General features: G+C 51.4%; 7 protein-coding genes across 7 annotated transcripts; 4 read left to right on the top strand and 3 right to left on the bottom strand.

The window, feature by feature from the left end:
* Positions 1–1,908: 1,908 nt before the first annotated feature.
* BDR25DRAFT_307952 (mitochondrial 2-oxodicarboxylate carrier protein-like protein) lies at positions 1,909–3,651 on the top strand. The gene is made up of 7 exons (XM_033690936.1): positions 1,909–2,210; positions 2,264–2,286; positions 2,353–2,363; positions 2,411–2,440; positions 2,489–2,572; positions 2,621–2,677; positions 2,730–3,651. Exons 1-7 carry the CDS (start codon positions 2,165–2,167, stop codon positions 3,376–3,378), a joined length of 900 nt encoding a protein of 299 aa, XP_033540061.1. The 5' UTR covers positions 1,909–2,164; the 3' UTR covers positions 3,379–3,651.
* Positions 3,652–4,037: 386 nt separating this feature from the next.
* BDR25DRAFT_347422 (uncharacterized protein) lies at positions 4,038–6,438 on the top strand. The gene is made up of 4 exons (XM_033694261.1): positions 4,038–4,272; positions 4,336–4,667; positions 4,834–5,671; positions 5,750–6,438. Exons 1-4 carry the CDS (start codon positions 4,168–4,170, stop codon positions 6,158–6,160), a joined length of 1,686 nt encoding a protein of 561 aa, XP_033540060.1. The 5' UTR covers positions 4,038–4,167; the 3' UTR covers positions 6,161–6,438.
* A 1,080-nt stretch (positions 6,439–7,518) lies between these two features.
* Positions 7,519–9,743, bottom strand: BDR25DRAFT_338012 (histidyl-tRNA synthetase). Its single transcript, XM_033693244.1, has 5 exons — positions 9,483–9,743; positions 9,374–9,434; positions 9,287–9,313; positions 8,780–9,233; positions 7,519–8,729 (listed from the first exon to the last, which is right to left on the bottom strand). Exons 1-5 carry the CDS (start codon positions 9,538–9,540, stop codon positions 7,815–7,817), a joined length of 1,515 nt encoding a protein of 504 aa, XP_033540059.1. The 5' UTR covers positions 9,541–9,743; the 3' UTR covers positions 7,519–7,814.
* A 598-nt stretch (positions 9,744–10,341) lies between these two features.
* Positions 10,342–14,522, bottom strand: BDR25DRAFT_329882 (Ssk2-type MAP kinase; the record flags this gene model as incomplete). Its single annotated transcript, XM_033692481.1, has 3 exons — positions 10,342–10,907; positions 10,958–12,666; positions 12,715–14,522. The coding sequence occupies 3 exons, from the start codon at positions 14,520–14,522 to the stop codon at positions 10,342–10,344; spliced, it is 4,083 nt and encodes a 1,360-aa protein (XP_033540058.1).
* Positions 14,523–17,770: 3,248 nt separating this feature from the next.
* BDR25DRAFT_298525 (ammonium transporter-like protein) lies at positions 17,771–20,274 on the top strand. Its single transcript, XM_033689080.1, has 5 exons — positions 17,771–18,313; positions 18,372–18,691; positions 18,744–19,418; positions 19,469–19,712; positions 19,765–20,274. The coding sequence occupies exons 1-5, from the start codon at positions 18,200–18,202 to the stop codon at positions 19,930–19,932; spliced, it is 1,521 nt and encodes a 506-aa protein (XP_033540057.1). The 5' UTR covers positions 17,771–18,199; the 3' UTR covers positions 19,933–20,274.
* A 145-nt stretch (positions 20,275–20,419) lies between these two features.
* Positions 20,420–21,282, top strand: BDR25DRAFT_307947 (uncharacterized protein). The gene is made up of 2 exons (XM_033690935.1): positions 20,420–20,631; positions 20,819–21,282. The coding sequence occupies exons 1-2, from the start codon at positions 20,576–20,578 to the stop codon at positions 21,174–21,176; spliced, it is 414 nt and encodes a 137-aa protein (XP_033540056.1). The 5' UTR covers positions 20,420–20,575; the 3' UTR covers positions 21,177–21,282.
* A 115-nt stretch (positions 21,283–21,397) lies between these two features.
* BDR25DRAFT_385006 (uncharacterized protein) lies at positions 21,398–22,383 on the bottom strand (the record flags this gene model as incomplete). The annotated part of the gene is made up of 1 exon (XM_033697909.1): positions 21,398–22,383. One exon carries the CDS (start codon positions 22,378–22,380, stop codon positions 21,475–21,477), a length of 906 nt encoding a protein of 301 aa, XP_033540055.1. The 3' UTR covers positions 21,398–21,474.
* Positions 22,384–22,395: the final 12 nt, after the last annotated feature.

Below are 22,395 nucleotides of genomic sequence, written 5' to 3'. Positions count from 1 at the left end.
TTACATATATTACTGAAGTTTACATACAGTGCCAGGATGTCCCTGTGTGGCTGCAACCTCAGCTGCAGCAAATTCATCGATGTCTATATCGTCGCCGCCAAAATCATCAGAATCGTCATCATCTTCGATGGTAATGATACGAGATTCCGTGGTGTTTGGCGCCGGAACAGTGCCAGGTTCTGCATTCGGAATCTGGTCTTCAGTAGACGAGGCTTCGGGCCTGCTGTCATAAAGCGATGCAACGTGCTCCAAGTCTGCAGCAAATAAATCCTCGTCTAAATCAAATTCATCATCACTACCAGCGAAATTCAAAGGCGCTGCGATAGGTTCTGGTTTTGCTGGAGGCAGCTCTGGAATCTGCTTCACCGGGGTGTCCGACACATTCGCGTTCGCCTGGGGTTGTTCGGCGACCCTTTGCGATATCTCGAGTGCTTCGACCATTTCAGTATCAAATTCCGCACCGCCAAACTCGTCGGACGAGTTTGACGACTGCCGCTGATCGATAATCGTGTCATCTTCCACGTCCATAGCCACGGCGCCATGGGTTGGCGATTCAAACTCATCGTTCTGCTCACGGCCACGTCTTTGCAATGGCGAATCCGATGGAAGGGCGTGACGATCTCCACCTTCAGGTAAGGGAGATGAACTCGACGGCATTTCCGAGCAAGTCATGTGAACCGAAGGTTTCGTAATTGAGTCTCGCATCCTCTGAAGCATACCCGCGAGTTTGGACTTTTCGGGTCTAGGCTGTACAGTTCCATCCGAGCTAGGAGCACCACCGAAGACGTCTTCTGCAGCATCCTTATCCATCCTGAAGCCCCCATGGGTTCTCCTCCTCTTTGAAGTAGATGCAGGGAATTCCACTCCACAGCTGGCCCACCGGCGGAGTCCGCTGATGCTGCCGGCCGTTGCGGTTGACCGAGGCGATGACTCGTTGATAAGGTGAGCAAAGGCGACACCTTTGTGGGCGGTAGGCGTTCCCTTATTGCTTGTGTACCGTGTCCATAATTCTGTCGCGGGGTCCGCCTGGGGGGTATTTAGTTCCTTCCTGATGGAGTCTGCCCTAAGTTCCTCTTGCGACGGCACAACTGGCGACGAGCTCCTTGCTCGCTTCTTGCCTTTCCGGGGCAATGGGGTGGTAGTAGGCTGTGATCCACGCCAACATAATTGTTCATCCGGGGACACATGCTGCCTCATAGCACGTCTCGAGGAACCATCTCCATTCCCAACCAGATCCGCTAGTGGAAGCCTCATGGCCGGCGTCGAAGGCGGACATGTCTTCGGCTGTGCGGGCTTAGGCGTTTTGGAGGTCTTTGGCTGAACAATCTCAACGACCTTCGAAACCTTAGGTGTCTTCGCCGCCCTAGGGTCCGCTGGTAGGTTCTCCTTCCCTGCTTCTCGCTTAGCAGCGAGCTCAGGTGCGCCGTCGATGAATTGGAAAGCCTTCAGCTTTGTCTGGGTCTGGGTCGACGGCATGATGGGCGGACCGGTTACCACGTGCCGTTGTGAAGGTGCGTCTGCTCTATTTGGGTGGGGAAGGCCTGGAGCGTTGCGTGGACGATGCCATTGGCCCTTAAAATGCTAGAAAGGCAGGGTTCAGCGTCGAAAATCCGACGTGGAAGTGATGTGGCAGGTCTGGTTACCTTGGGCTTTGGATTCTGGTCAAAGAATGACTTTTGGCGCGTTGACATAAGGATGGCGGTAAGCAACTCTGGTGGATGTTCCTCGACGCGTCTTCAGCCATCGAACCGCAAACACGCCTGAACACGGTCACGTGGAGATGCAGCCAAGGCGCGGGCCATGTCGGCAAAAGCAAATATTAGACCGAACAGAAGCCGTCGAGACCCACCTGCATCGGAGAGAAGCCTGATTTGACTGCGTCAACGAATTCTTCCTGGCTGCCATCGCGCAAAAAACAAGCAATTGACGCTCCTCTCACCTGTTTCATCTGACATCTCGTAATTGAGATCCAGATCTGGTGTGGCAAGCGCGGTGTATCGATTGCCAGGAGCTTGGGCCCATCCCCCCCCACGGAAACCAGGAACTTTAGCCCTGCAGGTTTCCCCAGGTCTCGTGCAGGAGCTGTGTGAAATACCTCAACCACCACCTGCTAACCTTGTCCCTCCTCATCCTTCACTTTCCTCCCTATATACCCGTAGGCAAGATGTCGGCAGAAAAGCCCCTCCCTTTCGTATACCAGTTCGCGGCCGGTGAGTCCTCCAATTGCGGAAATAACGACCAATCGCCGCTGACAAAAGCCCAGGTGCTGTGGCCGGTGTCTCTGAAGTAAGTGCGCCTGGGCCGCTGGACCGGAACTGGCCTCGCGGATGCTAATTGAGGCTGCGCGCATAGATTCTGGTCATGTGAGAGCTCAGGAGGTGACATGTTACCACAGAAGCTGATTGCGTAGGTACCCGCTGGATGTCGTCAAGACCCGAGTGTAAGAGCCTCGCGGCCGGCGCCCTCAATCGCTTCTAAAAGCATACAGGCAGCTCCAGACGGGCAAGGGCGTCGGCGACGAAGCGTACAATGGCATGTTGGACTGCTTTAGGAAGATCATCAAGAATGAGGGGTACGATCACATTTCCCCAATGTGAAACTGTATTGACACCGCGTCTAGTTTTTCGCGGCTGTACCGTGGCATCTCGGCCCCCATTCTCATGGAAGCTCCCAAGAGGTGAACCAAACCCTAGAACTTTCAGAATATCCCCCATCCTCACCAGCTTCAGAGCAACGAAGTTCGCCGCAAACGACTCATGGGGCCTCTTCTACCGCAACCTCTTCGGCCAATCCAAAATGAATCAATCGCTCTCCGTCCTCACCGGTGCCACAGCCGGTGCAACCGAAGCCTTCGTCGTCGTCCCCTTCGAGCTCGTCAAGATCCGCCTCCAAGACAAAGCGCAAGCACACAAGTACAACGGCATGATCGACTGCTTCACCAAGATCGTCAAGCAAGAGGGGCCTCTCACCCTCTACCAAGGTCTAGAAAGCACACTGTGGCGACACATTCTCTGGAATGCCGGCTACTTTGGCTGCATCTTCCAGGTCCGAGCACTGCTGCCAAAAGCGTCGGACAAGAGGGGTCAGATCGGGAACGATCTCGTTTCAGGTGCCATTGGTGGCACTGTCGGCACTATCCTCAACACGCCGTTGGATGTCGTCAAATCGCGTATCCAGAACTCCCCCAAGGTCGCCGGAACAACTCCCAAGTATAATTGGGCATGGCCCTCTGTTGGCCTCGTCATGAAGGAAGAGGGCTTTGGCGCTTTGTACAAAGGGTTCCTCCCTAAAGTCCTGCGACTGGGTCCCGGTGGCGGTATCCTGCTCGTCGTCTTTACCGGCGTCATGGATTTCTTTAGGAAAATGCGCGCGGACTAGGCGTTTCACACTTACAGTCAATTAAGGAGCTATGTGTATGAGTGAGCATTGAACAAGCAATCGAGTGAGCAAGCGGGTTCAATATACTGATTCCGTTTCGATCATTCCACGTTTGTCAAGATCCACCGAAGTCTAAGAGCCTTTCTACTTTCTTGATCGATGGTCCCCATGGCTAAAAGGGCAATGGGCAGGCATATAGACTGTACATTTCCTACCTACGGAACAAAGCTTGTAGAGTACACCAATTACGTGGCAGGCGTCATTACCACTTCCTTCCTTCATCCTCTACTCCAACTCAATTTATGATACCGCAGTGAATGACATTCCGTTGCTAATCTATAACCGCGTAAACCGTACGTAGCTTTCTCAGGTTCCAGTTGACAGATTCAGCGAGCCCCCAAGATAGCGACTGCGGTGTGACACTCTTTCTATGTGTTGGTATACTTCCTCCATGGCGATGCGATAACCACCTGCTTGTGCACTACTGCTCAGCGAAAAAGAAGAAAGTGGACGGTGCCCGTCGAGCATTTTATCAGCATTTCCGTCCCATAATACGAATCACATGATGGCGCGTCACTGCTCATTGATGGAAAGGGGTCGGCTTGGCGTGGGGCACATCCAACTTCAGAGTTCCACAACCTTTACCCTCGTCTCCTCACCTCGTGCTTTATTCATTTCATCGCACGTACATCATCCCCCATATTCAGCACTTTGACGTCACTCCTTTGCAATTCATGCGTTCCGACTACCTGATCACGTAACTAAATTGTCGTCATCAAACTGCTCGTGATGGCAGGTCGGAAAAGACGAAAAGCTAGCCTTGCGCAGCGTCCGCAAGATCAAGCTGAATCAATAGACCTTTCCGCTGATGTCAAACTCGTAGTTCTAGACTATGTATGCGAACTTCCGTCATTCTTGATCGCACTTACACCCAATGAATACCTGACTGCATGGTAGATAACGCGCCCCTCTGACCTCAAAGCTCTATGCTTAACCTCGAAAGCCTGGCGCAGTGTCGCCACCCCACGCCTATATTTAAATATTGAACTCTATATACATGACCGGGATGACATTTCTAGGTTCATGAGGTGTATTGGAGCTGGTGCTTCATTGCATTTGAAGGCTATTAGGCGTCTGACCTTCATAGACGAGGAGGGGCCGCCAGAGTCGATCCTCGTCCGCAAAGGGGAGAGGATCAGGGGCGGGCACCATTTCAGTACGTCAGAAAGGAACACAAGTGCGTTCTTGATCCTACAGATGATCCCGCGGAATGTTCTCCATACCTTTAGGTAGGTTACCGGCTTACGCTTGCCAAAGCCTTCTGTTTGACGACAAGGCCCTCTTTTGTTCCAATCTCACATCGTTCTGAGCCCGTTTCGGCTCGTTAGATCTTCACAGGTTCTCTCAAATCGTAGTGTGGTGCACATTTTTCAAGGCCTGATTAACCACTTCCAGACACCTCTCAATCGTCTCGCTGGACCAAAGGTGCCTCAGAGCGCTTAAGCACAACCAAAAATCCCTAAGGCATGTTCAGTTCTCCGTGAATGGAAACATCTTCTTACCCGACCTTCTGAAACCTGGATTGGAAACGCTTGATGTTTTCTGGACGGGCGTTAGAAAACCTTACAGCGAATTCACCAAAGATATCCTCAAGAAAGCGCCGAATCTTCGGCGTCTCTGTGTGATCGGTTGCACTAGTGACAATCTAAATCCCGAACCGAATTTCATGTACGGCGACGATTATACACATCCACATTCCAGTCTCCAAGAGCTAAGTCTAATCGAAACTGAACTCGGGCCCAGAGGAGACATCTGGACCAAAACCTTCGACTTCACAGCACTCACCAGCCTTGCCATTTGGGACTGTTGTGATGCTGATGGATTCTTTACGCAACTAGGACAAACCTACCGAGACATGCCATCCCAATTGAAGCGTTTAGTTGTAGCCGATAGTGAAAGCGATGAACCTGAGGTTCTCTACGAATCTTTGATCAATATCTACAGTTCATCCCCCAATCTTTCTAGCCTTCATCTCAATATGGCTCTCATAGGCGATATTTGGGACGATTTCTATCAGGTTTGCCATCTTCCCAAGACTCTGTTATCCTTATCCTTGCACGATCCGGGGCTCTACAGAAGCGATGCCGCTACTCTTTCTTTGGGCTGTTTCCAATCTCTTTGCTACGATTTGCCAAAATTGCAGCAACTTGGAATTCGGCTTCCTGACGACGGCCTTCTTATGTGCACTGAAAATATCCACGACTTGGACGCTGAGTCCGTAATACCTTATCTAGTACGTTGCTAGTCATTATTACCACATGTAAATAGATAGAAATTACTTAACTTGACACCATGAAACTAATATCAGTAGGAAAGCTTGAAAGAACTCGGCGACCTCCGCATCCTCCATCTTCGGCAGCCCAGATCCAAATGGAATGAAGACAGTATCCCGCGATCGGAAGAACACATAGCTTTCAGCCTTCAGCAATTCGCAAACTTCTTTTTCACGTACATGGAGTCCAGGTCGATGTGCCCGAAACTCAATTTTCTTGTTTGGGGCATGTACTGGGACAGGGGGCTGTACCACTCTACCGACGAGTATGAGGCTATCTATCAGCATTGCTTTGTTCGAGGACAGCAGGTGGCCTTTGGCGAGACTAAGGCGGTGGCAATCCCGGTTTCGCGGCGAACCCTACGAGAGTTGGCGCCGGAGCTGGATATCCTGGACTATCAACCTGACTGCGGATGGATTGGAGCCCAACCTGGGCGCTTCTATGAGTGAATGGCCGGCGAAACAAAGCTGCCGAGGCGAAGGGCTTTGGGGCTACTGGTTTGGGAGATCTAGGCTTTTCATTACAGCATCTACGCCTACTACAGAACACTAGAAAACTTTCATCTTTCAAGCCAGTTGTTGGATTGAGAGGGAACGTTAAGTAGGGTCTAAATTTGTCATAAATTAGGCCCAGCCATGTAATAAGAGGAAATTCTAGGTCAGGGGTCTAGGTATAACGGGAGGGATAGGGAGGGCTTGGCGTTGGACAAACTACTTCCTATATACCCTTTTGCTATTGGTACTTTCACTCGTATAACACCAATCTGTCTTTTTCGATCCGCACACCAAACACGGAGCCTTGTCAAGGGTGGTCTGATCAACTAAATAATGGTTGGGGTGAGCATGAACGCCAACAGGAGGCTAGCTTCTGCCCGAGAGCCCCGCTCGTCTCATTCGCTTTACATCCGCACAACAGGACACAATTGCAAGTTGTTCCTGAGTGTGATAACGCAGTTGGCGAAGTACGGACGCCCCGGTGGTTGATGATACTTGTAAATCTTAACATGGCTTTCTTTGTGAAAGCCGAAGGCCAAAAGCTGAACACTGGTTTGTCTGTAATCTGTTTGCCCCCGTCTTTTAAGCTCCAGGTTTCACCTACGCTTACAAAGTCACCACTACTCGCGTAGATTACCCCGGGATCTATTACAAAACATTGAAACGGATTAGACCTAGTACACCTCACGCGAGAATTCAGGGTGATGTCGACAAAAATGCAGTTACATATACCGCAAGAATCATCCTGACTGTCAAGGTCCATTGCACAAGTGTGTGAATACTAACAGGGAGTCACTAAATACACTCTAATACTGGATGATATATCCCTATGATTATATTAGATAGCTAACCTAGTATCCTACGCAGGAACGACTCTATAGTTTCCCACTCCCCTTTTCTGAACGCCAAAGACTTTTGGCTGAATCCTACCTAGCCAGTTTACTTGCCGTTATCCTTAGAAACTAGTATTTTCTCTTCTTTCCCCACGTCCCTAAACTTTACTCTGTGTCTAATGTTAGCACGCACAGTACGGTGGAACATAGCTAGGAGTCTGGTTCAGGATAAACACTGTTAGCAAGCATTGTTAGAACCTTCTCCCATAGTAGAAAGAAGGCAAATCCCCTAAAACTTCCACACTACTTTCCCACGACCGTCGTCAAATAAACCTATCTGTATAAAGCAGCCAAGCAGTCACCTTCCCTTGACATGGTTAACTTCCTTTCTGCGTTCAGTCAACTCTCTCGCCACTTACGCCTATGTCCCACGCACAACACGATTCTAGAGAAGTGTTATGTCAAATAAGCCTGTCATCTATAAATCAGATCCCACTCCCCCGGATATCAAGAGATCTATGACGCACGCGCAAGTATACATCTAATGGTTTTAAAAGGCAAGACCTCACCTGAGTCCCCCGTCCGAATCCGGACGCATCCAATCCTAGTTTTACCGACGATATAAAGAACAGGCCGGTTTAACAGAAGACGAGAACCTGCGCACTTCGTCTGGCCTAGAATCCTCAAGATCATCATCTTCATCGTCACCGTAATGCCTTGGATCCTTCCCCCTACCCATTACTCCAGACCAGTCGCTTTTTATTGGAAATAACACTTCAACCGACAGTCCGATCCGCCAACTCTGGTTTAACTCTCGCAAACCTACTCTTCAACTCGTGCACCAACTCTGTCTTCTCAACCAGCACACCATTCTTCTCCGGGTCTCCATCGAGCAGTCCCATCTCCTTAATATTAACCTTCCCAGCTTTAAGTTCATCCTCACCAAGAATAACTGCCCACGGCACCCTCCCGTTCTCTGCGGCCTTGAACTGTGCTTGCAGCTTCGGCTTTTGCTTCCATGTGAATTCCGCCTTAATACCTGCGTCCCAGAGCTCCTTTGCGACTTCCATTCGCTCGGGCAGGAGACCGGTGAAATCCTTCCCGCCACCTAATGCCATGATGAAGACGTCAACTTCGGTTGGTCGAATAATTTGTGACGCATCTAGGCGAGCCTTCGTGATACTGAAGATTCGGTCTACCCCGAAGGAAATGCCGACGCAAGGAATTGGCTTGCCGCTGAACATGCCCACGAGCTCGTCATATCGGCCACCGGCGGCCACCGAGCCTACTCCCAGTGTGGGGTCGTTTGATCGGTCTTCGTCCTCATCTGCTACCTTTTTCTTCTCTTTTTTTGGCTTTTTGGGCGCATCGTTCTTCGTTACGGCCGGTGCTGACCCTTCTGTAACGACTTCATAGATGACACCAGTGTAGTAGTCAAGGCCTCGAGCGAGGGACATGTCGATAGAGAGAGCGGGGAGGACGCTGAATATGTCGAGGTAATTGCATAATAGGGCCATTTCTTCTAGACCTTGTTTTGCGGAGGCATTGGCACCGACTTCGGGCATTTCTTGGAGCTTTGTAACAAGCTCCCTTCCGCCTCTGAGTTGTACGTACTCACCGATTTTGTCCGCAATTGTGGGATCCAAGCCTTTTTCGTTAACCATTTCGCGTCGAACTTCTTCCCAAGGTGACTATAATTGTCAATATCCCTGCCCCATATATCAACTCCCGGAGCACTCACTTTGTCTAGTTTGTCAACGGCGCTGCTGATGGTTCTAATCTTCTCTTGGGGCACTCCACAGATCTGGAAAATGCCATCTAATATTTTCCTGTGATTTATCTTAATCGTAAACTTCCCCTTCCACCCAGGCAGCCCCTCAAACACCTCCTTCACTATCCTCAATATCTCCGCGTCTGGCAGCATGGCATCATACGCCCCCGCAATATCGAAGTCACACTGATAAAACTCCCTCATCCTCCCTTTCGTCATCGCCGGCTGATCTCGTCGGTACACCTTGGCGATGTGATATCGTTTGATCTGCTGGACGCTGTTCTGGGCGAGATATCGTGCGAACGGGACGGTGAGATCGTATCGTAGTGAGCAGATTTCGCCGCCCTGGTCTGCCAGGTCATAGATGAGTTTGCTGTCTTCACCATATTTGCCAGCGAGGACTTCTCGCAGCTCGAATACTGGGCTACGCTAGGTTAGGAGAGGCATGCGGATGGTTGGCGGGAGAGGCATGCGTACGTGTCTATTGTTACGCCACCGTGACGCCTGCAGGCATGTGTTAGTCTCGGGAATGTTAAGAGTGCTACAGGAGAGGCTGTGACGTACTTGAATACCTCGATGATGGTCGAGAATATCTGTTCGCGGAGAACAACATCTGTCCCTTGCCCTGTAGTCTGGTCAGAAATGCCCCGCACAAACGAAGCTTAAACCATACAATCCCGCGTGCCCTTCGGTGTCTTAAGCTGGAAGTTTCCCTTCCCTTCTTTACCCATATCGTCGATGTGTGTGTCGTGTGCGCGCCGATCCGTAGTGGTCGAGAGCGTGCGCTGGGATGGAGGATAAGCCGTCCAGAGAAAGGGTAGAAGAGGCTGAAAGTGGCCAGAATAAAGAGCAGGAAATCGTTTTCGAGGTCGTGAGGCTACGAACGTGCTCAGACGACGTAGAGTGAGTTGTGTAGGCGCAGGATGGTGGGGCATTGAAGGCGGGGTGAGTCAAAATAATTTGTTTGCATGAATGGAACGGAGAAATTCCATTGCCGATGATAACATGTCACGTGACAATCCCTCCAGTACCATTGACTGAGGCTCTGCTGGGATTTTTGAGTTCAGCACAGCACCATTCATAGTAGACATTATTGCAAGCTCCTCAATAGCAATGAGGAGCCGGATCGTTGCTATTGCCCGCCCGTTCGCGGGCAGAGAAAAAAACTACAAGTTGACATCAATAGCAATTCCCACCCAGAGGGAGAGCAACTCCATCGCTAATGCAAAACGCCATCCAAAATGCCTTTTCCCAATGCTCGACAGCAGTGTGCGTTATGTAAGGATAGACCTTCAATGTACTACGTATAGGAATGAAAGCAATAGGGAATTTGTCTAGCGTGGACGAAGACGAAATGACGATTACAGAGAATTGGAAGCAATTTATGGCTCAGAGGAAATGCGCCGTCTCTTCAGGTAAGAGCCCTGTAGGCACGGTTGAAAGAGGTTAGGAAGAAAAGCGTAATAACCTAACCGAGAAATTACTGTTAGCCTGCAACTAGATTAGAGACTGATAATGATGTCGACTCTAATTTAGCTGTAGATGGTGGAGTTGTGCCGGGTGCTGGAAGCACTACCTGGTCCAGAGCTGCTCGAAGTCTCACTCGGCGTTTGCGGCGTCTGAGGCTCAAGTGACAACTGGGCCCGCAAGGTCATGATCCAATCGTGCTGAAGAAGTTCAACAGCGGACACTCGCTTAGCAGGCTCCTTCTCAAAGCACTTATTGAGAAAGTCAATACCTTGCTCGCTGAGCTGGTCCGTGGTAGGGAGTTGTGGGGAGTTGCCTTGGGCAATGTTATACATGATCGCCCATTCGTTGTCGAGGCTCGCCCAAGGTCGTCTTCCAGTGGCCATCTCGAGAATAACACAGCCGAGGGACCAAATATCGACCGCACCATGGCGACCATGATCTTCTCCTCGAATGGCCTCGGGAGACATGTACATCGGGGTGCCGCCGCCTCCCCCTGCCGTTCCCGGCTGCTGAAGACCTTGTTTGGTGGCCGCATGATCTGCGGCAAGAGTCCTACCCTTTCTTGCAATGACTTTGGCTGCTCCAAAGTCGACAAACTTAATCACTCCATTGTGGTCGAGCAAAATATCTTATTTCTATTAGCATCTTCGTTTGGATAGACAAATAATCCCAACTTACTTTCTGGTTTGATGTCGCGGTGGACGACACCGCTTTCGTGCAGATAAGCCAAACCCTCCAACATTTGCAGGGCATACACCATGATAACCGTCTCATCCTCGATCCGTCCATGCTCAAGCAACCCTGCCAGGGACCCGCCGGAACAGTACTCCATGAAGATGTACACCTTGTCTCGGTGTGGCTCGATACCGTAATAAGAAACGATATTAGGGTGATCGAGAACCTGGAGGACCCCCATCTCGTCTCGAATCTGTGCCACAATGGTAGGGATAAGTTGGGGATCCTGAAGGCGAATTTCTTTAACTGCCATAAGATGACCCGAATCGAGGTTCATAGCCGCGTAAACGGAACCAAATGTGCCACCACCAACGAACTGCCCCTGCTGCCACCGCAATGTGACGTTTGTAGAAGAAGAGGATAAATATGTGAGGGCTCGATCTGCTTCGTTAGAGTCTTCTAGAACTCTTCCAAGGGCCTGGCGTTCGGCTTCTTTTTCCTTTCTAAAGGCATCAATCTCCTCAAGCTGCAGCGTCCATTGAGCTTGAGTCAATTTGATCGACTCTTCATCGTCTTTCAGATTTTTGGGGTCGATCAAGCTCTTGCCTGCTATGGCGTTCAGGCGTTGCCTCTCCGCTTGGGCGGCAATAGTGGATCTCGCTCCCATGATATCGAAATGGGAGATAAGTAGCGACATACAGCCAGCTACTTTCAATCTCAGCCTGGAATACTCTTCGTCGCTGATTGACAATATGTTCTGTCCCCGAGTCATCATCATCGCGAACTCCAGCGCAACCACTGCCCATCGGAATGTTTTGCGGTCCGAAGCAACACAATCGTCGCAAATAAAGCTGACCCAGTCTAATGCCAATCTGGTCAGCTTCAGATTGTTTAGTGCTCGCCGATTGGGGTCCATGTAATAGACCGAGCGCTGGCCAAATTCAGTGGCAAACGCAAAGCAGGTCTGAATCAGATCCTGGCATTCAAGCCCGGCTGTCTGCTTCCTGATGATCTCAACACTGTCCATGATGGTGTTGGAGAGCTTGTACGCTGTCTTCTTGATCTTTTGCAACTCTTGGTTGACGCGAGGTAAGTTGGCTCGCTGCTCGATCAGCTTTGTCAAGTCCAGGCCCACTACTTGCGAGAAAGTAACATTTGCGTTTGCTAGACGTTGCTGTGAGCCATCGGCCACTAATCGCAATCTGCTACCCTTCAGGTCTAGATGTGGTACCCGAATATCTGCACCCATCCTCTTCCCACCCCAAAACAGCGGATCCTCTGGGCGGAGAATGAGCACATAGGGGTTTGAAGGATCCTCTGGGTTCTCCTCCGCGTGGTAGCAGGTGGTTAAAAGGGACTGGATGTCCTTAGGCCTGTCTTGTAGAGCAGGTGATGCAAGAATGTACATGTCGATGTTGTTGGCCCCCTGTGCTTCAACGAGAAAGTGACCCGTCATGACTAAAGCATCGTAGAGTTCATTTAGCTGGTCCTGGTCAAGTTCGATGTGATTAATGTTGTATTCAGTGCAATTCTCGAAACGTTGTGTGAGGAGCCTTGAGAACCTGAACAGCTTCCGCTGCCTAACACGCACAGAATCGAGGATCTGCTTGTATCGTTTCTCCATTTCGACACCTGTGAGTTCCTCGGGTGGACGTTGAAGTTCTTTGTCAAAATGAGCTGTTAGCCTGGAAAGGGATTTCGACGTAAGAGAACTACTAACAGTAAGCTCAGATCCTGCAGAGTGGATGGAAGGAACATACCTGAATTGTTCGGCGACCTCGACGTCACCACCTTCAAGTTGTCGGCCAAGCTTATTTGAGAATTCCCACTCTTGCTCAAGGATTTCGGCTTCCTTGAACGTATTCTTATTGGCAGACAGTTCCCAGTTAAGCATTTTGAAATAAAACTTTAGAGCGTCCAGTACCACAAGATCGAAGTTCTCCTCAATGCACGGGGGAAGATCCCACCCTGGTTCTGGTCTCGATATGATAGTGTAGCTTTCCTTGATCCTACATGCAAGTGTGAGAAGGATCTGAAACTGGGAAATCATTTGCTCGGCCATCAGTATGCCCTGTTGAGTTGGATCCTTGATCTTCTTGGCATATGAGAGCCTCATACGGATAATTTCCTGGACAAGACGAGAAGGGAAGTTGATGAGGGTCAGCAATTCCTCAATATACGGCGGCAGATGGCGGTCTGCAAAGCCTTCCGCATTCGCAATGAGAGTCGCTTTGGCTTTATGTATAACTTTTTCTAGGGCCACGAGTAGACTGGTATTCCCCTGAAGGGACTTGAGGCCGTCTTCCTTTAGAATGCGGTCAATGAATGAGGAGTCGTCCGCCAGATGGTGGTCTTGGGAGGAGCGTGTTCGTGGTTTGGAGAAGTCCAGCTCATCATTGCCAACCCATTTTTTGAGAATCGACATTTCGGTGTTGATGAGTTCAGTAGTGTTGTGCCATGCCATGACAGCTTCGCAGCTGTCCTTGTAGGCCTGAGAGGCTGCCCTGGGATACGCTACCTCCAACGCTTGTCTCGTGGGATAGAGACATTCGCACTTTTCAATCTTCTTGACAATCTCTTCCACCTGAGCTGCGGCAGTCTGACCTGCTTCTGCAGCACCCTGCACCTCGAAGGCGATGATGCTTTCCAAATGTGTCTTAATGTGGGAGCGACCATCATCGACCACTCGCCGTTGTGCTTGGAGCGGCCTCCCGCACACCTTGGCTCGGATGCCCATCCATATCTCAGCCTTTAAGCTGTTGTCGCCCTGTTGTTCCGCGCCGCCTATCAGTCGCTTCTTCTCTTGTTTGACGACGTCCCCAGTTAGGACGCTGGCGAGCATGGAATGCCACTCCAGCCTTTCCCGGTTCTCCGGTATCTTGAGCTCCTCAACCGAGGGCTGCATGTCGTCATTGCCATAGTACAACAGTGTCTCTTGGTCGTAAGGGTCGTTTTCGGGATACTCAGCCGTAGACGGCGACTCGTCGTCCGAATCCGTGTCGGTGCTGTATCCTAGACTCGGGGTGCGCATGTCACTGAAGAACTCATCCTGTTCGTTCTCTTGCCGGATCCTCTGCACGTAGGCCTTTTCCTGGGCGCGGTACTCTGCATTGGGGTTGCGGCGGGCACGGTTCGTTGAGGAATTGCGATGGCGGCTCGTCGTGGTGTTGAGGGAGAACTGCTGCGGGCGGCGAGCCGGGGCATATGCATTCGACGGTGTCCTGACGGCGCTGGGCCTCGTACCTCGTCCGCTGCTCATGCCGTTCGTCTGGATGGGTGGTGGGCTGTCGGTAGGCCCAAGAGTCCCCCCAATGCTGCCGACGGCGCGAGAACGAGGCTGCACCGTTGTATTCCAGCCGTACGCTGCTCCGCTGCTTAGCGGAGGGACCTCATCGATGGGCGTCGTGGAGACAGGAGGCGCAAAATGATATTGGCCTTCCTCCTTATCGTCGAGGGAGCCGTGGCGCTGGCCAAGAGGCGCGTCCTGGTCGGATTCGCCAGAGCTGCTTGAGCCCGAGAGATCCTGGACTCGCGGCTCTGGCACATTTGCGACAACAGGCTTGGTCATGTCAGCGGTGGTGTTTGGCAGTAGGGCATTGTCCTGCACGCTGAAGCGGACTCCTCGAGAAGCATCGTGGCTCATGACGATGATAGTGGTCGTGATATGCTCCTTCGTTCACCCTGTGGAGGCAAGATCAGCGCTGCTGAACCTCGAAGCGGGCTGCCTGTAACTTGCTGTGGCGTTGCTAGAGATTGCACAGAGCAACAAAGAATACTACGATGCCGTTTCAATATGAAAAGAGCTTGGTTGAAGAACTGCTGGATCCAACGCTCCCCTTTGGTTCAGAGCTTGGCCTCCGATTCACAACACGTCTTGCCACCAGCCCCAGATCGGAAGTGGAATTGCACGACACGTTCAGATTAGCTCCCAACCTGGTTTTCTGCCACTTCATGCACCTGGATGGCTTCGCAAAGGACAAAATGCCTGTCTTTTCACGCTGCGTTCAAACAGCGCTACTAGCCGTGCCCTCCCATATATGTCTCACTTCTCCCCGGAAACAGGATTTGGTCGCTTGGATGCGGCGAACCGATGATGATTCAGCAGACACTCCAACCCAGTATCTCGATTACATTTCGCACCACCAAAGAGAAGAGTACGCTTCAGTGAGTACGAATAATAGGAACTGATCAGATTTGTCAAAGAGAGGACACATCCCACTGAGACATCGCAGCTGTGTTTCGTCAAAAGCGGCGAAATTGAACGCCTTTGTAACACATGCCCTACTCAAAGCAACCAGAAATATATCTACCAAAACCCCAGGAGACATTGTTCCAGCCTGTTCTCCGTAATTCGTCGAGACGTCCGGGATAAGGCCGGAGAGTCCTTCAGTTACGCCTTACAGACGCCTCAACCGCTGCGGAGCGGGCATCTCGACCATTGTCTTGACATTCAGGAACAGCCAGAAAGATTGACAAGTCGTAACCTTCTACCGAGAGAAAGTCGGTCTTACAAGAAGTCTATCCATCAGGGACGCCAGAGGGGGGTGCGAGAGGGGACTCTTGTCAGCTGTTTCTCGGGGCACACTGCGAATTTGAGTCCAAGAAATGCTCAGCTCTGGTCGAGAGTCTACAAGACAAAGAATGCTGCAAGCGCCACGGTTGCATAATGGTGCGTTGGTCACCCAGCTTTGCTCTCATTGGCTTCACCATTGATGGTAGCGCTTCACGAACGAGATTGGATCACGACTGCCTCGCCGCCTTCCGCCTGACTGCTTCGAGCTATTTGACGCCGGAATCCAAGAACGTGCTTTGAGGGGAATAAGCAGGACCCTTGTGGTCATCTGCACCTCCCTCACCTGTGCCACAGGAATATATGAATGTTTTGTTTCCTGTCTCTTGGCATCCTTGGCCCCTTTTCTTCTGGATCTACCTTGTGCAAGGCTACGAAAGGGAATACGGATCGGGAGCTCGTTTCTTTAATATCAGCCCAAAGGGCCTGCCCGAACCGTCTAGCTGATGAGACCGAATACGGAACGCTGAGCAGAGGAGAAACCCAAGTCCGTCAGGTGAGTTAGCGTTGCTTCACGCATTCGATTCATACCGAATGAGAAGACTCCTGTGACAATAATCTCCAGTTGACGCAACACTCTAGATCACACCTCTGGTTGCCTCCTCTCACAAACGGCTACTTTGATGGCCTAACGACGGTAAGCCACGCGACGGAATCTTCATGTCGTAATCTGAGGGACTCGTTCTTTGGATGCCCGTTGTTAGACTTTTCGCATGCTATGATACAACCTCAAATACATTGGTGACATTGCGGGCATTTGGTTAATGTGGCTGGCAATACCCGTTGTAATGGGATTGTTTCTTTGTCGGTCCTTTGCTGAAACGGATGGCTAAATCGAGCACTCCACTAGTTGACTCGCTGGGCCTCCACTCTTGGGAGTCTTGGCGATGCGCTGCCCATGTCGATTGTCGGACCCAAAATAGGATCAGTACTCCGATGTTGCTAGGAATATCTGCGTGCACAATCCACACCACTGGCTAGGCCGTACGACTCTGACACAACATACTTACTGAGCGTCTTGTGTTCATGGGCAGGCTGGAACGAACCGACCCTCTTTCACTACGTACTCTGGTTTACCAATTAGAGAAGATAGCCCTGTATTGGCCTGGACAAGCGGCTTGCAGTTTTGCGGGTGGTGGCGGAATCGAAATTGAGTTTGCCCTGCAGTTCGAGGAGGAATACGGGGGTGGATGGAAGGCGGCCCAGGGCGAGATTGGACGGACAAGTATGCAATGCTGAAGGGAAGGCGAGCATTCAAGCAGGGGTGGTTTGCAGGCGACATAAAAAGCAACTGGCCTTTTTATGGTGCCACCGACAAGGTTTTCAAGTTCCAGTGGAAAGTTCCATCAGGGTTCTCCTGCAGTGGAATCGGGGGCCGCAAGATCCAGGCACGAATGCAGAAACAGGCACTGATTTTTGGGGTGTCCGTTTGGAGAGCGAGGGATGCGAGATGAAAGAGGAGGAGTGGAACCAAACCGCTGAACGTATACGGCCGACGGCACAGCACCAACAGAGCGCATATGAGAACCGGAAAGAAATTAACTAAGCTGAGGGGACATAGTTATGTGACGGCTCCAGCCTCGCTGTGCCACACAAAAGAGGTGTGACGAGCAACTCCGCAATGGTTATTGATTATGGAGACTGAGCGCCCGACTGTCATTCGAGGGGGAAAGGTCAGATGTGCAGAAAGCGGAATAGTGCCTGACGGCCCTCCCTGTCGGTCCGCGAGCGCTGGTCCCCGTCAATGTCGGCTTGGCGCGGTCCGAGTGCTGATAAGAAACGAAATGCAATCTTCAACGCCTTTTGATAGGCCGCATCTCGTGACTCTTCTCCAGTCCTCCAGGACCCAGTACGCAGCATTGGAGGCAACACCGCGCGCCTTTTTGCCTGTTCCTGTACAACTGCTTGCGAGTCTGCCTGAAAGCCGGGTTGTCGGGCGGTCGCCTGCTCGTTGTCGAACGCGGGAGCAATGGACAGAGACAGATTTGCCTTCTGCAGCCCTCGCCGTCATCCCACGGGCATGGTTCGACAACCGAGCGACCTAGGCTCTGCCAGTGTCCGCCCCGTTTCGATGGCGGCATCCCTGCGTGACACCAGGCTCTGGCAACAATGCAAACATCGCCCAGCATTGGCTGCAGGCGGTCACATATCTTGCACCCCACCGAGTGGCTTGCTTGTGATCCTGGGGGTTCATGCTTCAGCAGCGAGGCCGTCCGAGCCCTCTGGCTGCAGGGAACGGGAAGAATGCAATGTCCGCACTTATATTCAACCATGGCCCCCTTTAGGCCGTATCCTGGGACCGCGCGCTGAACCTTCTCGCCGTGAATGCGACTTCTATAACACTGTCTTCTGTGCCACACCTCACAGAGGCTCTTCTTGTGTTGACCTCTATCTCGTTGACCGCACTCCCACCTGCCAGCCTTCCCAGGCGCACGCCAAGGAATCCGCACTCTAGATCCCTGGAAGTGTAGTTGGGACACAGCCCTTTGGCTTTTCTTCCGCGCACTCCGTCCGCTCCTTCTTCGATTTACTTTCTTTCTCTTTATACAGCTCCACTTCGCTCGCCAACGCGCAGGTAAGCTCGACTGTAGCGCGTTTGAGCCCCAAGTCTCTGTCGACATTCTCATATATCCATTTTCCGGTCTTGGAACGAAGATCGGAAACAGATCGCGAACATGGACCCTGTCGTATCTGGGCAGTTTCCCACCACACCTCTAGAGGACTTCAAAAACCTCACTGATCCCACTGGGGGTGACTCTTTGACGTACAATCTCAATGTCTTCTACAATGTGAGCACAATGCAAAGTCTCAGCGATCTAAGCTTGGTGGAGCTAATGTTTCTCCCAGCCCGGCGACATTGCTTGGATGATCACATCTACTGCGCTCGTTCTTCTCATGATCCCGGGTGTTGGCTTCTTCTATTCTGGACTGGCGCGAAGAAAGTCGGCCCTGTCGCTACTATGGCTGTCTGTAATGGCCACAGCCGTCGTCTCATTCCAATGGTTCTTCTGGGGCTACTCCTTGACCTTCTCACATAAGGCTGGGAAGTTCATTGGGGCCCTGGATAACTTTGGCCTAATGGACGTCCTCGGCGCACCTTCTGTAGGCAGCCCTCGTATCCCGGATCTCCTTTTCTGTGTGTACCAAGGCATGTTCGCCGCTATCACGTACGTCACCTCACCAGCTGATATCTTGTAACTTGTGCTGATAACGTTGCAGAGTCGCATTGGCTGTAGGCGCCGTGGCTGAACGAGGCAGGATGCTGCCTTGTATAATCTACATGTTCGTTTGGTCGACAGTGATCTACGACCCTATTGCCTGCTGGACCTGGAATCCCAAGGGCTGGGTCTTCAAACGTGGTGGCTTAGATTTCGCCGGTGGAACCCCTGTCCATATCGCTTCAGGCTGTGCTGCCCTTGCCTACTCCTACATGCTCGGAAAGAGGAGGGGACATGGCACACAGGAGCTGAACTACCGCCCCCACAATGTTACACACATTGTGATTGGGACCGTTTTCCTCTGGGTCGGATGGTTTGGCTTCAATGCCGGTTCAGCCCTCTCCGCTAACCTTCGCGCTGTCATGGCGGCTGTTGTCACCAACTTGGCCGCTTGTGTTGGTGGGATCACCTGGTGCCTTGTTGATTATCGTCTGGAACGCAAGTGGTCAACTGTTGGCTTCTGCTCCGGCGTGATTGCCGGTCTCGTCGCCATCACTCCGGGATCAGGATATGTTCCAGCCTGGGCTGCGGTCGTGTTTGGAGTATGCGGTGGAGTCTGCTGCAACTATGCCACGAAGCTGAAGTACTTCCTTCGAGCCGATGACGCCCTCGATATCTTTGCTGTCCACGCAATTGGCGGGTTTGTTGGAAATATCCTGACTGCCTTTTTTGCTGCGTAAGTCTCGCCCGTACCGTCCGCGCGTTCTATTCTAATCGACTCTACAGTGACTACATTGCCCATCTTGACGGGTACACCATCATTCCTGGTGGTTGGTTGAACCATCACTGGGTCCAACTTGGCTACCAACTCGCGGACTCTCTCGCTGGTGGTTCATACTCCTTCGTAGGAACCTGCGTCATTCTCGGCTGCCTCGACTGGCTTGGCAAATTTATGCCCATCTTCAAGCTCCGCGCTACTGAAGAGGAGGAGATTTTGGGTATCGATGATGTTGAGATAGGCGAATTCGCTGTAAGTGCGACCTCATCATTTCTGATGTGTAATAAGACTAACTGGATTGTAGTATGACTACGTTGAGCTTACCCGCGACGTCAAGACCCCTGACGATGTTGATGGAATGTCCGCCCACTCACTGGAACACCCCGAGGCCATGGCTGGTCGACATGAGAAAAATCAAGACTCGGTCGATTCCTCCAATCAGCTTGCCGAATGGGCACACCGCGCCAATTGATTCAATTTTCTTCGGTATTTGCTAAATACCATTGTTTCGGCTGGAGTTTGAGGTTCAAACTAAGGCCGGCAATCACTTAGTTCATTATGATAATGCTTTAAATAGGGATGAGTGACGGGGGACGGTGATGTGAGATGGATCGCATGGTTCTGGCTATGGCCGGGTCATGATGGGGTAAAACTACGGATGGATATCTACTGGATCGACCTTGGGTGGTGGGAAGTCAATGCTAGTCAATGGATGCATCAACCAGGCGCGATTTCTATACCTACTGCTGCGTCATAACTACATAATTTCTGTACTTTTAGTTCATTACAAATGCAAAGGGGATGCAGAAGATATAATGAGATTACACGTGAGAAATCGTTTGAGTTTAGATTCGTCAAAGTTACTTGGTCAGGAAAGGTGAGCGCGACTTCACGTGATTTTACTAGTCATCAATCATGCCCACATCTTCATCCCGTTCAAGCTCGGTACGATCTACCACTTCACATCCAACTCTCAGTCCCACCCACCGTATTCAGAGCCTGCCGTAGCTTCCCTGAAGAAATTTCTTCAGGTGTGGCTGCTGTCGAACGCATAATTTATCCCACGAAACCCCGACAGCCGCTATCATTCTTGTTCAACAACTCCAGTTTCCAATATGCCTCTCATCGGCGCAACCCTCAACACTATGGGCCTAATGTTTCTGACCCACGCGTATGATTTCCTCCTTCTCTCTATCTCCCTTAACAATTCTTTAATGTCATCATTTCCTTACTCTCAACCCCCTCACCATCGCATCTGAAACCGATTGCGATTCTAGACCCTGTTTGAGACCCTCAACCCCAGAACCCAGCTTCCAAGCTTCTCGCCCGATGGCATCAAACTAACACCTACCTAACAGAGTCTACTCCACCTACGAGCACACCGCCACCTTCCCTTCCGCGCCTCTGCCGCTTGACATCACCATTGAACTCCTGTTTTCGACCCTGGTCCTATCAGCTGGCATCGTGTTTTCGTCGCCGAGTCTGAAACCGATACAATGGGCAAAATGGGCGGGCAAGATTGAGCGCGAGGGATGGCAGAGTGAAGGCAGGTGGACGAGAGAAGGGGAGGAGGTGCTGAGTGATGGTGACCCTTATGCCTTCTTAGGTCTAGATGGCGGGATTGGAGGGAAGGGAGAAGGCAGGAGAGGCTTTTGGGATGTTAGGGTGAAGAGGAAGGAGTATGCTGAGTGGGTCAAGACTGGAGGTCACAGCTGAGTCGTAGATGCGACTAGAATGGTATATCCCACAGCCCAGTGAGCATTCTATCGTGGCACTCCACATCCACACTCGCATGGCTGATATGATGAGCCTCATGATATCCAACTAGCCAGTCTATCACAATACCTGCGTAGTCAATAGCCGTTTGGTTACTAATTTTCCGCTCTGTTTTTGAAGATCTATGTTTATGTATATTTGCCTCCCAATGCCCGATGACAATTTCTTTTTACCCACCCGCTAACATCTCTCACCAACAGCGCATTTGCCAAACTGTTCAAATCGTGTTTGGAATCATTCATGTTCTCTCAACCAATTTTTCAACTCCCTTTCTTCCACACCCATGCACTCTACAAGCCCAACACTCGTTCTCTTTGCTGGTTCTCAGCAAATCCTCTTCACCAACACCCCGATCCTTTCCCTTGACTCTATCCCCACTACCCCCTCCTTGCGCATCAACCCCACTAACCCACCAGATTGCCGCTTGCACAATGCGTATAACAATCTCCACCTCACCCTCATCCCTCGGCGCATACACCAACACAAACTCTCTAGGCACAAACCGCCTAAACCACCCCCCTTTTGCCAACGGATGTCTCTCTCCCCACCCACTCTCAAGCACAATCTTCGCGTCTGCTGGATGCAGCGTCATATGCAACGACCCGTCGCTCGGGTGTGCATGACATATCTCCCCGCCACACGTCCGCGTAATCGGCGTGCTGGCGAAAAGCCCAGAGGAATGCTTCTCGAAACAGGATGTCCGTTCTACTAATTGGTTTCGTGGCTCCCGCGCTAGAGTGTGGAGTTCGGAAACCAAGGTTGCGTATATGGTAACGGGTGATTTTTGTGTTTGTTGTCGTTGCGGGGCGATGCCGCGAACGATGGGTCTTCTGCCTTCGCGTTTTGTGAGGCTACATGAGGTAGAGAGGTAGCCTCTTTGTGGGCGGAAGTAGGCTGGTACAGGGAGCGGGCGGTAAGGGTTACGGAGGGAGACGATAGAGAGCAGTTTGATTTTTAGGTACCCGAGGGGGGTGGAGGGCGTGCCGCCAGGGCCAAGAGAAAGGAAGGCGCAGTAGTCATGGTGGATGTAGAGAAGGGTTAGGATAGGGAGTGTGAGGGTTAGGAGGAGGGTTAGGAGTTTGAGGTGGGGTGTTGTGAGGAGGGAGGGTAGAAGGGTGGAGATGATCGGGTTGGTAGTGTCCATGTTGAATGGAGATTG

This window comes from Lindgomyces ingoldianus (genome assembly GCF_010093535.1).
Source record: "Lindgomyces ingoldianus strain ATCC 200398 unplaced genomic scaffold BDR25scaffold_62, whole genome shotgun sequence".
Lineage (NCBI taxonomy): Eukaryota > Fungi > Ascomycota > Dothideomycetes > Pleosporales > Lindgomycetaceae > Lindgomyces > Lindgomyces ingoldianus.
The sequence above is the reverse complement of the archived record's forward strand: the minus strand, read 5'-3'. Positions and strand labels throughout refer to the sequence as shown.

Bases quoted from the DNA above. Each gene is read 5' to 3' on its own strand.
- BDR25DRAFT_307952 (XM_033690936.1), top strand. From the start codon at position 2,165: ATGTCGGCAGAAAAGCCCCTCCCTTTCGTATACCAGTTCGCGGCCG. The intron at 2,211-2,263 runs GTGAGTCCTCCA...ACAAAAGCCCAG, and splicing joins CGTATACCAGTTCGCGGCCG to GTGCTGTGGCCGGTGTCTCT. The intron at 2,678-2,729 runs GTGAACCAAACC...CACCAGCTTCAG, and splicing joins CTCATGGAAGCTCCCAAGAG to AGCAACGAAGTTCGCCGCAA.
- BDR25DRAFT_347422 (XM_033694261.1), top strand. From the start codon at position 4,168: ATGGCAGGTCGGAAAAGACGAAAAGCTAGCCTTGCGCAGCGTCCGCAA. The intron at 4,273-4,335 runs GTATGCGAACTT...ACTGCATGGTAG, and splicing joins AACTCGTAGTTCTAGACTAT to ATAACGCGCCCCTCTGACCT. The intron at 4,668-4,833 runs GTAGGTTACCGG...AACCACTTCCAG, and splicing joins AATGTTCTCCATACCTTTAG to ACACCTCTCAATCGTCTCGC.
- BDR25DRAFT_338012 (XM_033693244.1), bottom strand. From the start codon at position 9,540: ATGGGTAAAGAAGGGAAGGGAAACTTCCAGCTTAAGACACCGAAGGGC. The intron at 9,314-9,373 runs GTACGTCACAGC...ACATGCCTGCAG, and splicing joins ACCATCATCGAGGTATTCAA to GCGTCACGGTGGCGTAACAA. The intron at 9,234-9,286 runs GTACGCATGCCT...AACCTAGCGTAG, and splicing joins GGTGGCGTAACAATAGACAC to CCCAGTATTCGAGCTGCGAG.
- BDR25DRAFT_298525 (XM_033689080.1), top strand. From the start codon at position 18,200: ATGGACCCTGTCGTATCTGGGCAGTTTCCCACCACACCTCTAGAGGAC. The intron at 18,692-18,743 runs GTACGTCACCTC...ATAACGTTGCAG, and splicing joins GGCATGTTCGCCGCTATCAC to AGTCGCATTGGCTGTAGGCG. The intron at 19,713-19,764 runs GTAAGTGCGACC...ACTGGATTGTAG, and splicing joins TTGAGATAGGCGAATTCGCT to TATGACTACGTTGAGCTTAC.
- BDR25DRAFT_307947 (XM_033690935.1), top strand. From the start codon at position 20,576: ATGCCTCTCATCGGCGCAACCCTCAACACTATGGGCCTAATGTTTCTG. The intron at 20,632-20,818 runs GTATGATTTCCT...CCTACCTAACAG, and splicing joins CTAATGTTTCTGACCCACGC to AGTCTACTCCACCTACGAGC.